The 13915-nt window shown below is 30.9% G+C and overlaps 1 protein-coding gene across 2 annotated transcripts; it reads left to right on the top strand.

Moving 5' to 3' along the window:
* Positions 1–11891: 11891 nt before the first annotated feature.
* Positions 11892–13140, top strand: LOC18048974 (homeobox-leucine zipper protein ATHB-12). Of its 2 annotated transcripts, none has more exons than XM_024188805.1 (2): positions 11892–12335; positions 12796–13098. In XM_024188805.1, the coding sequence occupies exons 1-2, from the start codon at positions 11994–11996 to the stop codon at positions 13042–13044; spliced, it is 591 nt and encodes a 196-aa protein (XP_024044573.1). In that variant the 5' UTR covers positions 11892–11993; the 3' UTR covers positions 13045–13098. The 2 variants fall into 2 exon arrangements, with proteins under 2 accessions (XP_024044573.1, XP_006441208.1); XM_006441145.2 differs by having other exon boundaries at positions 11894–12335; positions 12799–13140.
* The last annotated feature ends 775 nt before the right edge of the window (positions 13141–13915 follow it).

Genomic DNA, 13915 nt, shown 5'->3' with positions numbered 1-13915 from the left:
TCTACTATTTTATTACTTATTTTATACTAAAAAAACTAGTTATAAGTGACACTAAATACAACTTAGAAAAGGTCTTCTATTGATATGATCACATCAATTTATCAATTTTTTTGTATATAATTTCAACTCTATTACCACAAAATTGTGTGGTAAGATTGCATGTGGGTGCAAGTATTAATTAATAGCTACAGTTAAATTACTTGTTGTAATAAATGTTAGTGGAAGGAGGATTGTTGGATTTAATCCAATGACTAGAAATGTAATGAACAGTAAAAGAGAAGTTATAAAATATGATGATAAATTGATGGTTAACTTATCAATTTCTTTAATGTATGTAACATGTAATGTAAACGCAAAGTAATTAATTATATTAATTACATACATAAAGATATAAAGGATGTACAGAAATTGTATTGCTACATACACTTACTTTAGTAGCTATGAGTTCATCTAACATCTTTAGTACATGGATCTTCATGTCCTTGCCAAGGCAGTGTGTACTATTTGTCTCCTTTGATGACTTTCCCTGATCTCTTCTGTCCTTTGCTTGTGTTGATGATCCTTGATGCTGAAATATCAACTGCCCCCTCTGAGATATTTGGGCATGCGATTCTCTGTGTTAGCCATGTGTTGCTTAAGACATGAGCTGGTCCTTCGTCAAACTTCTTGAAACTATCTAGCAACTTTAACTTTCTCGAAAGCACCCTAAACTATATGAAAGTTACAATGAGTAAAATTTCAAAACATTAATAATTTTAGGACCACAAAAAATCTATTAATTTATTTAATATTAATATATCGATAAATTAATAATTATTAATTTATAAAATAATATCACATTCATGATAAAAAAAATTTATATAGTATAGATATATAATAATTAGATAATGTTATGATTTTGTGAAGTTGTATAATAAAAGATTATGATTTAATTTTGATTGAGTGAATCAGTTATTTGATAATTCTTTAACTGGATTACGATTATATGGTAACTCATGAAAGAAAATTTTTTAAGGACAATATAATTTCTTTCTTATTTCTTTTAACATAATAAATAAAGTACAACAATGACTTTTCATATAAAAGATGTAAAGAAAACAACAATGACTGATGAAACGTACAAAAAATTATGCTAGTACAATTTAAAAAATCATAGGCGTATTATGTGTATTTAGTTTTAAATTATTCAATTATTAATTTATGTATTAATTAGGTCCTATAGAAAAATAAGATTTCTTTTTGAAAATTTATTGTCTAATAAATTTATCGAATCATTAATTTATCACGTTGACCCTAAGTTGGGACTCACAAATACTATTATTTAATTGAGATTATTATCAAGTATTAATTTAATGATGTTCTACTATATTGCTAAGACTTTTAGTCATCTTAGACCAAGTGAATATAAGAAATAGATAAGTATTATGATTAAAAAAAAAGAAAATCGTATAGTAAAAGAAAGGTGCCCATTCATTTACATTATACATATTTCTATGCTAAGTGATAATTAATTTAATATTATTTCATAAAATAAAATAACAAAAGTAATCGAAGTAATTCAAGGTGTTGGTGTCAAAATTTGAATGAAATGTATATAAAAGAGTATTTTAGCTAAAAAGTCCCTAATAAGTCTACAAAGTGAGTTAAAGGCTGGAGATGTTATGGGAAAAATAAAATGAGAAGGCCGTTGTAAGCCACTTTAATATTTGAAAAAGTTAGAAGAAGTCTGTTATTTGGTGCCCAAGTGTCATCACATATTATTTGGGGACCATAGCAACAATGAAAGGGCCTCCATCAAAATTAATACAGATAAACGTGGGACAAACTCCACAGAGATGCGTCCAAATCCCTCCAAAATCCCTCGGAAACGGTCACACACTAGAACAAAAAAAAAAAAGGCAGCCAAAAGAGATGCCAATTGCTCAAAAGCTCAATTGGCTCATTCAAAATCAATCAGTTAGAGGACAATACCTACTGTCACCAAAGTTAGTTCCTTGAATAGGGGTGGGTGTTCGGTTTGGATGAACCAAACCTAAATTTTTATTCAGTTTTCGGTTCGGTTGAGGTTAATCCTAAAATTCGAACGAATTAAACTTTCAAAATCAATTGGATTAAACGCTTACATTCGAAGTAAAGGAAAAAACGGCACAAACAGTCAAAACCAAACACCCAAACTCGATCCCCAAATTTCCAATTTCCTAAAGCCAAAAAAGAAAAAAAAAACACGTAATAGCCATAGCCTAACTTAGTAACTCATCTGTGCTCGGTTCCTCCTCTCCCAAAACTAAAGCCGCCGGCTATCACCATGCTGCTCTACCTCGACATAATAGTACATGCAACCACAATAAAGCCACCAACGGCCAACAGCCTCAGAAGTCACCACGATAGCATCATTTCTCCTCTATGAAATCAGCCTACAACTTCAGCTCGACATTAGCAGTTATCACTATAGCATATCCTCATCTCTCCTCTCTCAAATCATTCCACAACTTTAACTCCCCATCGTAGCTCACCATTAGCTCTTCAGGGTAAATTTAGTGATAAATCTTTCCTCGATCTTTTCTCATTTGATGATATATTAATCATGCTTGAATTGGCTATAATAAATACTTTCACCATATGAAAAAAATGATAACTTATCTGTTGTCTACTATATTATCACCGATCGAGTTCAAATGTTCGAATTTTTAAAAGAAAAAAGAATATGTAAAAATAGAGCCGATCTAAATCTTTAAATATTTTGTCATATTTGAATTAGGCTTATAGTTTGCTACAATAGTTGGTTGAAAAAGAATAAATTATATGATCAATGTTGCTATGGTGTTTTAAAAAGTAACATTTGGGGGTGGAAATCCTTCTGAAGTGTTGACTAGGGTTGTTCAGAATCCAATCCGATCCGCTCAATCCGTCTGATCCGTAGAAATACAATCCATAAAAATTCGATCCGTGGATTAGTGGATTGGATTGGATTGAAAATTTGAAAATTCGCAGTTCGTGGATTGAATATAGATTTAATTCTATAAATCCGTAAAAATCGCAAATCCGCAAAAAAATAAAAAAAGATTTATTTAATAAAAAAATTAAACTTATAAGTATGACATTATACTTACTAATAAATAAATAAGTTAAAATATAGTTACATTAACACCATATTATATCTTATCCCATAATAATATAAAATAAAAATAATTAAATAAAAAAAATATAGCTTCCTAAGCAGTTAACTTTCATGTATTGATCTAAACAAATGAGATTTTTTTCTTTTTGGTGTGTAATATTTTGAAATCTTGAATGTATTTTCTAGCTTTATTTAAACAATTAATTTATTTAAATTTTATTTAATTTTGAATTTGATCGGTAGTAAAATTATTTTTATATTTTTATTTTTATTTAGTTAGTTAGTGGATAGGACATAATTCAAAATTTTTAGCCCACAAACCAATCTTTAAAATGGTGGATTGGATATGGATTGGGTCAAATCTGCATTCGATCCGCAGACGTATGGATTAGATTTGGATTGAATTTCACCAATCTGTAGATTAGATTGGATTAAAAATTTATAATCCGCAAAATCATAGATTGGATATGAATTGATGTCCAATCTGTAAAATCCGATCCGGGAACATCCATATTATAGACCCCCCTCATTTTTTTTTCATACGGGTACGTTGCTAAACTGTGCAGCTCAATAGAGTTAGTGTGGACACATTATTAAACTGCACATTTTTATAGTACATTGAAAAATAACTTTATTAAACTACGCCGCTTAACAATTTGTCTGCATTAAAAAGAATAAGGGTGCTCACTCCTAATATATATATATATATATGTATGTATGTATGTATGTATGTATGTACGTACGTATGTATATATGTATGTATGTATGTATGTATGTATGTATGGGAACTTCTGACAAAGCCATTGCAGAGATTCTTATTGCGGGTTTTACAGGTCAACTTAAAGGTTGGTGGGATCACCTTCTCACCAAGCAGCATCCTCTGCAGACTGATCTGTATCAGATCTGCTTTAAAACTGCTACGTTCCTCTGAGGCAACGAGACCAGATCTCAATCCTCAGTTGTAAATCAGACTTCCTAGAAATCTTTGCAATTGAGTTTTATCAAGGATTTAAATGTGTTAAACCAAGCTTGTTGGTAATCCCAGTAGGAGAAAACCAAACAGTGTGGTAAACGCATTTATGTATGTATGTATGTATGTTTGTATGTATGCATTTATTTTGATGATTAGGTTTAGTCATTGCTTTAGATTGTACACGTCTAATGTAATTATTGACGCTTGTTTGGTAGAGGTTAATTGTTGTTTAATGGGCTAATTTTCTGTTCTTTTTGCAGAACTAACTAATTTACTTCATCTTTTTCTATTTATCAATATAGAAATGGACATGGTTTTATTTTATTTAATAATTTATATTTTTTCTTATTTAACTTGGATTAACTTCATGTTAAATATTTTAAATTTGGAGTTTTAGTAACCCGAATAATTTATTATTCACTATTTTATTTGTTCATTTTTTACAATACTTGCTCCGACCTAAATTAATAATCCAAACCATTTTTTTAAAAAAATTGTATTGCAACCCAAAGCTAACAATCCGAAATTGAACCGAATTATGAATCGAACCAAATTTGAATTTGAGCCAAATCGAGTAGAAATAATTTTCCATCCATTTGGGTTGAATTTTTAAATCCGAATGGATAGTAAACTGAACAAAAAAAATGAACCGAAAATCAAAATACTCACCCCTACTCTTGACTCAAAAAAGGAGACATTCATAAATGTGTCAACCTCAGAGTGGTTAAAGGATTCAAGTTAAATAATTAAATTACTTAAAGGTCCATACCTAAAGAGGAGAACTACTTATTATAGCTCATCATTTGTCCAAAAAGGACCAAAGACACCTTCAAGAGCACTCCATTACAAAAGTTTTAGTGCATCTCATCACAAAGGAGGTCTTTCTTCACTTTTTCTTTTTTCTTCATATTTATATTTGAGGTTTCGTAGAAACCATCAACCTTTTCTTCACTATGTATTGATTTGACCTTTGTAGTGCCATTGCCAAGAACTACCAATGGGCACCTCTAGTAGTTGTTTTCCTCTTTTTCATGTTCTATATAGGTCTTTCCCCTCGAATTCTTCCCAAATATCCATAAAGATCATCCCCAACAACAAGTCCTTAAATGTTTTGAGCAAGATACTGGTTTGATTAGAATTTTATCAAACAAAAGGTTAAATAAGAAATTCAACTATAGAAGGGAAGAAAACCTTCAAAGAAAGTGCTTGCATATACATATCAATTATCAAAGTGTGTGTATTTACCTTTATCTTTCTCAATTACTTGTTATGTCAGGTATACAATGATAAAATTCAATAAAATCATGTCTCCAGATCTTTTTTTTTTTTCGTTTTTAATTCTACTTGTTAGAAAAATAGCATAAAGTGGCTATTTTGAGATCAATTTTAAAGCAAGATAAATATTGGAAAAATATACATGTATGGATGATTCGAAATCTCCTCTGTGACATCTTTGCAACAAATCGTAGAATGCTCAAGTTGGTACTTGGGTGAATGAGAAATTGAATCTCAAAGAGTACCCACTGGTGTAAAAAATGAAGAAAAGTTTCACACAAGATTTTTAACTAAATAATGTCTCCCCATGAAACCTATATATTGGCTTCCATGTTCAATTGCCAAACACACCAAAATCCAAGTGATTTTCTTCTCCTCTCTCTTAAGCAAATATTCTCTCTAACTTTAAGCTTCAGTGTGATAGAATTCAAACATTTGTTTGGAATTTGTTGAAATAGTGAAGCTGTGCTACCAACACTATTCGAATCCATTGTATCCTGCGAGATAGATGACAATATTATTCAAGCACCATTATAAATGTGGTGAATTTTTTTTAAATACACTTTATTTTTAAAAGCCTCGAGTTATTATTATTATTATTATTAAAAACTCGTGATAAGTGACCAGTGTGTAAGATGCTTATTAGCAACCTTAAGTGCACTAGAAAGTTCATGTCACCAACGCTATATACATTGCCTAAGGGGTTTGTGTTTTAAGCAGGACTATTGTAACCCTCTCTAGTCTTCCCTGAGAATTTAACTAATATATTTTAACGTACAAAATGGGTGGTCTTATATCACTTGCTAATTAATAATAATATAACTAAAATACTTCCATAGCACAACTAGATATGAGTAGAGGCGAACCTATAAATTTTTTATCACCCTAGGCTAATTTATAAATTATTTGTCAATATTTATATAAATATAAGCGCATATAAAGAAGTGAAAAACTCATATCAAATAAAACAACATCAAAACTATTAGTATAATATATATTTAATGAAAGATTGGCAACAATAAATAAGCTTATAACATAAATTATTAAAATTGTAGCATCAAAAAATATTATTTTTGAAATCCTTTTTAATTTTGTTGATTGAGAATGTGAATCTTTGAATAATTTGATGATATAATGGAAACAAAATGAGCAAGTATGACTTTGAAGAAAATGAACCATGACATCGTAAAAATGTTAATTGTAGCTTTTTTTTTTAACCTTTTACAGTAAAACCTCTCTATAGTAGTTATAATATTAGGACCAAACTAATTTAATCACTATAAGCAGGCTATAACTCAATAGAGGTATAGTTACAAAATTATTATTTTAACTTAATCATCCTTAGTTCAAGTGATGTTAAGGTAAATATGCACTATACTAATAATTAAGTAATAGAGTATTCCAAAACCAATATATAGACATTGATAAAAGAAATAGATACAAGTTTAAGAAATTAATACATGTATTATATAGTGTTGAGAATATGTAAAGTCATCTTAAAAGTCTAAATATTTGCATTCTCTTTAATATTTTTCCTTCATAGAAAATCTATAAGTACTGTCTAAGGATTTTTAGTAACAACTCTAAATAAATCATTGTTCCAAATAATTTTTAAAAATTATATTTATTTTATTCTAAACCTTTAATTTAGTATAGCACAAATATTTTTTATAACATACAAATAACTATTGGTTTATTACTAAGTGGAGGTCAAGTTTTTTTAGAGAGAAATTATAACTTATCACAATGTGAAATTTATTCTTATTTATAACTCACCCAAATTATGACTAGAATTTTTTATGATAATATGGACATTATCCTTATATAAAATGTCACTATACAGAGGTTCTACTATAATACTAGTGATGATGTTATAGTATATTAACATATTAACATAATGATGTAGGACAAGCCTAGATTTAATTTCTTTTTTTTTTAGTTTAATTAGGATTTATTTTCCTATTTAAGTCATACTCCTTTTCTTATAAGGAATCATAAGTTTTTTAGGAATATGATAATCCTAACTACTATAAATAGGCTTGTTATGTTTTGTTTGTAGATACAAGTTTTTCATTAATAATACTCAGTATTTCTCAATTGAGATATTTTCTCCTTTGTGAGAGCCCTCTTTCTTGAGTTTTCAAGAACATATGTTAGAACAAAATCTAGTATTGCTTCTGCTTGCATCAAGTGGTATCAGAGCATTTGTTTGTACCAGATAGAACTTTCTTGACCATCAACCACCCTCCATATACAAATCGTCCCTCCATCATCCATTAATTCTATAAAAAAAAAACAGCAAAACCAAAGCCATCTGCCCACAACCACCATACGCGGTTGCCGCCGCCACCATTCTTCTTCTTTTCCATTGATCTCTACCACCAGCCAACACCCACACGCTGCCGACCATATCCCAACCGTTAACATCACCAACTTGCCACCATATCCACTAGAAACACACCAAACGACCACTGAACTACTGAGACCTCCGCCGCTCGATTCATCGAAATCTGCCGTGACTTGACAACCACCACCACTACCAACCCATCCACCATCACCATCCTTTCTTTCTAGCCCATTCCCGCTGCCAATCATTAGCCCGATCATTGAAAACCAAAAACAAACTCCAACCGCCACTTTAAATTAATTTTTCTAGTCAAATCATGACTTGAGTAGAACCACCACCACCAACACACTCGCCACCATAAAATCTTCCAGATTCACCTATCCTAGTCCAATTTTTCAATCACCATCACCGATAACACAAACTTTTGCTTATTTATAATTTTACTCCATTATTGTTCTCTAATTACAATATTTTCTATAGTTTCCTTTTCTTTTAAAAAACCCAAAACAAAAAACCTAAAAAAGGACCCAATTAAAAAAAATAATGGTTTCTAAAGAAAGTATTACTTCATTTGAAGACAAAATTATAAGGGGGATAAAGTGACTTGAACAATTACAAGCCTGTTCAGTCGATGCATGGCGAAACAATGAAAGCCTTACAATCAATACAAACCCATATTACGACGATGAAAGAATCATTTCTTGGAGTGAGGCAAGAATTAAAAGAAATTAAACTTGCCCAAAAAAGTAATCAGGAAGCAAAGGGTATAGACATTGTTGATTCAAGAAATAATTTTAGTGAGCAAAAGAAAACCAACGAAATAAAAGAAATAGGTAGCTCTAGTAGGAATACAAAAGCAATTCCATCTTTTATTAAGTTCAGATGATTTAGATGAAGAAGAACTAGAAGATGAATAACGAGAAACACGTCAGAATGACTATCGTATTAAAATTGATCTCCCATCATTTAATGGACAACTAGGCATTGAAGACTTTCTTGATTGGTTATCAGCTATTGAATGGTTCTTTGAAACAATAGACTTTTCAGAATCAAAGAAGGTCAAGGTAGTAGCATATAAACTCAAAGGTGCTAGTGCGGTTTGGTGGACAATCTATAGACTTCTCGTGTGCTACAAGGGAAAAGAAATGTCAAAACATGGAATCACATGCATTACCTACTGGGGAACAATTTTTGGCTCTTGACTATGTACAAACCTTATTTCGTGAGTAAAAAAACTGTCGTCAAAGAACCAAAATGGTCGAAGAATGTGCTCTCGAATTTCAAAGGCTTATAGAACGAAATAACCTCCACGAGACAGAAGCGCAGATAGTTGGTTGATTCTTGGATGGTTTACGTCTTGAAATAGAAGATCAAGATGGGTTGCAACTAGTACATACATTGCAGAACGCAATTCGACTAGCCAAAAAGGTTGAAATGCAACTTGAAAAATAGAAAGCTCGTAGTCAACCACCCCACGCTCATTTTGGCAGGAACAAGAGCAGATGTACAAAATTAATAAGGAAAAAGCTCATATGGAAAACATTACAAGGCCAATACAAAATTGTAATGGGCAAAACATACGGCCAACAAATGACTCACTAAGTTGTAGTAATCCTTATACAATTCCACGAGGCAATAAATGTTTTTGTTGTTCAAAACTAGGCCATACATCAAATCAATACCCAGAATAAAGACGCCAAAAAGTCAATTTGGCAACTCATGCAGAGGAAAATAAATAGCCTAAGGATAAACCATATGAAGACAATGATGACATAGAAGAGGAGGAAGAGTAGACATCTCCAGATGCAGGAATATCACTAATAACACAACATTTTTTATACATACCAAAGAAAGAAGAAGACACTCAGAGACGTAGCATCTTTAAAACAAGATGCATAATCAATGAGAGGGTATGTGATCTGATTATCAACAGTGGTAATAGCGAGAATATAAATCCCAAGACCATAGTTGACAAGCTACAACTTAAAACTCACAAACATCCTTCTCCTTGTTGCATTGGATGGATAAAACATGTTGGAGAGACTAAAGTTACTGAACAATGCCACATTCCTTTTTTCCATCGGAAGATACAATGATAAAGTAACCTATGATGTTGTCGACATAAATGCTTGCCGTATACTACTAGGGAGACCCTGGCAGTTTGATCTTAATACAATACATCATGGGAATGATAACACATACAAGTTTTATAAAGACAACATGAAGATTATCCTTACTTCAATGAAGTCAAAAGTCAAGGGAACCTATCTTTTAGTACCAAAAGAAGTAGCTGAAACATAATCAGTGCCCGAACAAGTCTAATCACTATTCTCAGAATTTCAAGGCATCATGCCTAAAGAATTTCCTAACAAGTTACCTCCTATAAGGAATATTCAACATCAAATTGATCTTTTCCCTAGATCTAATCTACCCAACTTACATGTGACTCAAATTAAAAGAGAACTTTTAATGATTTATTCCTACAAGTCTACAGCTTTTAGAAGAGCCATATTCAAAAGCAAAAGGAAATTGAAGTTTTGGTATTTTCGAGTTTCAAGGAAAGTTGATGCGAAGTGCTACACATTTATATTGCAAGATCAATTACTCCTTCATTACAAGCTTCACCCTCTAGATGGTCTTTTGTTTTTAACAAAACTCGAGGACGAGTTTTTTTTCGAAAAGGAGGAGATTGATGTAGGACAATCCTAGTCATAGTAGGAGTATATATTTAATTTCCTTCTTTTTGAGTTTAATTAGGATTAATTTTCTTGTTTAAGTCATATTTCTTTTCTTATAAGGAATCATAATTTTATTAGAAATAGGATCATTATAACTAGTATAAATAGACTTATTATGCTTTGTTTCTAGATACTAGCTTTTCATTAATAATATTCAGTATTTTTTAATTGAGATATTTTTTCTTTTGTGAGAGCCTTCTTTCTTGAGTTTTCAAGAACGCACGATAGAATAAAATCTAGTATCACTTTCGCACTGTGTCACATAATATTCTTTCAATTAGAACATTTTTATAATAAATTAAAGCAGTAATAACATTTTAGCGTCCTAATGATTTGAATTTATTCAATAAACATATAATTTAACCACTATAAAATAAGTCACTAACTCCAATTTTAAAAAACAATTGCGGGCATATTTTGCAAAAAAAAAAAAAAAACTCAATTATTATATAATAACGAGTTGCACTTGCCTCCTTCACACTAAAATTGCGCCGTACCCTATCTAAATTTAAAGGTCGAGGAATTTCGGGAGGTTATTTTTTAAACGAGTCAGAGAATTTCAAATTTGGAGTATATATATACTTGTTACAATCTGCCTTAATTTTGATGACATATTATGTATGTATATATGTACGCAGGTACAGATAGGAGGCGGTAGTAGCGGTGTCAGGAGCCCAAAAAAAATTAATATAGCAGGAGTTGAGTTCAAATAGTAGTATAATTTAAAAAAATTTCGATAAAATAATAAGAACCAAAATTTTGAAACTTTTTTTGAAATATTTTCATTTTATCAATTTACAACTATTCCAAATGAGTTTTAAAATCATTGATTGCTAACCTTATTATCAACGCTATATATATATTTTTTAATCGTATACAAATAGACTATCATTGTCTAATTATAGCATCTTCAATAGCTAGCTTCAAAAACTTAAGCAAATCATTATCTAATATTCTAATTTTTCAGATGCCTTAAAGTTTAAACCCTTATATGATTCTTTTAGAGAGAAAAAAAAAAAGAGAGAGTAACGAACGTTAAAAGAAAGTATAGAAAGTTAAAAAAAAAAAAGCTTGATATTTTTGAAATTTTATGGAGAGACTTCTCTGAAAAATCAAGTCACTAATACATCAAATATGAAAATGATCTTAAAGGGTTTTAACTTGGATACTTGATTTCTCTCATAATTCGTAATTTCGTATGCAGAGTGGCTAGCTAAAATAAGAAGATGAAATGAAAGCCATTCATTTATTGCTAAAATATTTAATAAAGACTTAATGTTGGTTCTAATATTTACCAACTGGTCACTCATTTACAGTTAATAGTTTTACCCACTGTAATTTGCAACAACACCTAAGTCTCAAACATCTCCTGATCAGGTAATTATTAATTAATTTAATTACATAGAAGTTCTACTAGTTTGTAAAAGCAACCACCCACATAAAACTAAAAGCAGTGCTGTAAAAAGGCATCATTTCTGCTATTTATAGTTGCCGATAGAGCTCATCAAAAGAGAGCTCCAATCACAATTTCATAAAATCAAAATGATTGAGAGAAGAAAAGATGACTCTGCTGCTTCACCAGAAGCAAAAAGGAAGAAGAAGAGCAAAATGAAGAACAAGAGAAGGTTTAGTGATGAACAAATAAGGTTGCTGGAGTCCATATTCGAATCAGAGTCCACGAAGCTTGAACCAAGGAAGAAGATGCAAGTAGCAACGGAGCTAGGGTTGCAGCCTCGCCAGGTAGCTATATGGTTTCAGAACAAAAGAGCTAGATGGAAATCAAAACAGATTGAGCATGATTATGCTCAACTCAGAGCTAACTATGATAGTTTGGCATCTGGTTTTGAATCCTTGATCAAAGAGAAGGAGTCCCTGCTCTTAGAGGTAATAATAGCCTTTCCCGAAAGCAATTTCTCCGGTAACTAATTTCTAGGAACTTACTCGAGTGATTTTCATGCAGTTATTTTCTTTTGAACGGTCACCAAAGTTTAGTTAATCACACTATTCCTATTTTTTCCATAGTAATTTTTTAATTTCAACCAAAAGTTTTGTTTACCCCAAAAAAATTTTGATTTGTAGCCATCGATTTTTAATAATATATAAAAAAAAATTAAAAATTATACTTCATCATAAAAAATTATTTTAATTGGATTTGTTATATATCCAATATTTTATTTAAAAACAATTAGGAAAATCACATTGTTGTAAGCAAATTAAATTTTACTCCTGCTGGGAATAAAGTATGGCCACTCCAGTACCCGACTTTGAATCCTAGAGAACTACGTCCTTCCAGAAACTTACTGTAACTAATTGTTAATTTAATTTATTTTTCTTGATCCTGAAGCAGTTGCAAATGCTGAATGAACAGCTGGGAAAATCGGACGATGAAATTAATGGCGTCGGCAAGGACTTGAAAAGAAGTGATTGGAGCAGTTCAAACAGATTAAATAATAATGATAATAATGACAACAACAAAAGCGTCGATGATTTTATAGCGTCATCTGAAAAATGGTTCAACGAGGACTCAGGTGGCCTCTTAGACCCGTCCACAAGCAGCAGTCCACAGTCACACTGGTTAAACTTCTGGGTTTAAATTGATCTCGCACAGTAACTTGGAGAAGCTAATATACAAATTTATTTCTATCTATTTTGTATTCTATTGCAATATATCATGAGCTTGCTCTCACCATCGTATCTGTGTGTTTGTGTGTGTGTATATATACATATATATATAAAGGGTACAAGTACACGACACAACACAACTTACCGGCAAAATTCAAGGGGTCCTAAATCATAATATGTATTAACTGATTGCTTGAGATTCTCTAGTTTTTCACTCCTATAATTTCGTTTCTTCTTCTGCTTCTTCTTCTATATATGCTTCTCCAGTTATCAACGTATTGAATTTGGATCAAGTAATGCTGAGCTGAGCTGAGCTGTTCTCATCTTTTTCATAATATTTTACTATCCGTTACATTTATATTATTGTACAGTTAAAATTTAATTACCGGTACGTTCTTATATAATAACTATTGTGTGTTAGCTGTACGTGTATAAAATCTTTGGTATCCTAGTTTTCGGCTTCTTCATTTAACTTACTTTTCATGTTATTGAATGGTGTTGTGTAAAAATGGCAATAAAAGTAAGAGACCTTGTTGTAATGCAGTTCTCAATTATATTTGAAAGTCATAAGCCCCAATCTGAAATGAAATTTTATGTTCCCTCAATCTAATTGTAAAGTAAATTTTTATCAACTATAAGCAGCCGGCTTGCAACAAGCTGCCCACCAGCTAGTCTTTGTCCGATAAGTTTCAGCTTTCAGCATTGCTAGTCTTAAATTTATACCAATTAATTTCAGTTTCATGCAAATTATACTGATTATTTTCTTAGAGATTAATTTAGAACATATTTGAGGAAATAAAAAAGGGTAAAAAAATTATAATCTTATAAAAAGAAAAATAAAA

This window comes from Citrus clementina, unplaced genomic scaffold (assembly GCF_000493195.1).
Source record: "Citrus clementina cultivar Clemenules unplaced genomic scaffold, Citrus_clementina_v1.0 scaffold_3, whole genome shotgun sequence".
In the NCBI taxonomy this organism is placed as follows: Eukaryota; Viridiplantae; Streptophyta; class Magnoliopsida; order Sapindales; family Rutaceae; genus Citrus; species Citrus x clementina.
This window is presented reverse-complemented; position numbering and strand designations above follow the sequence as displayed.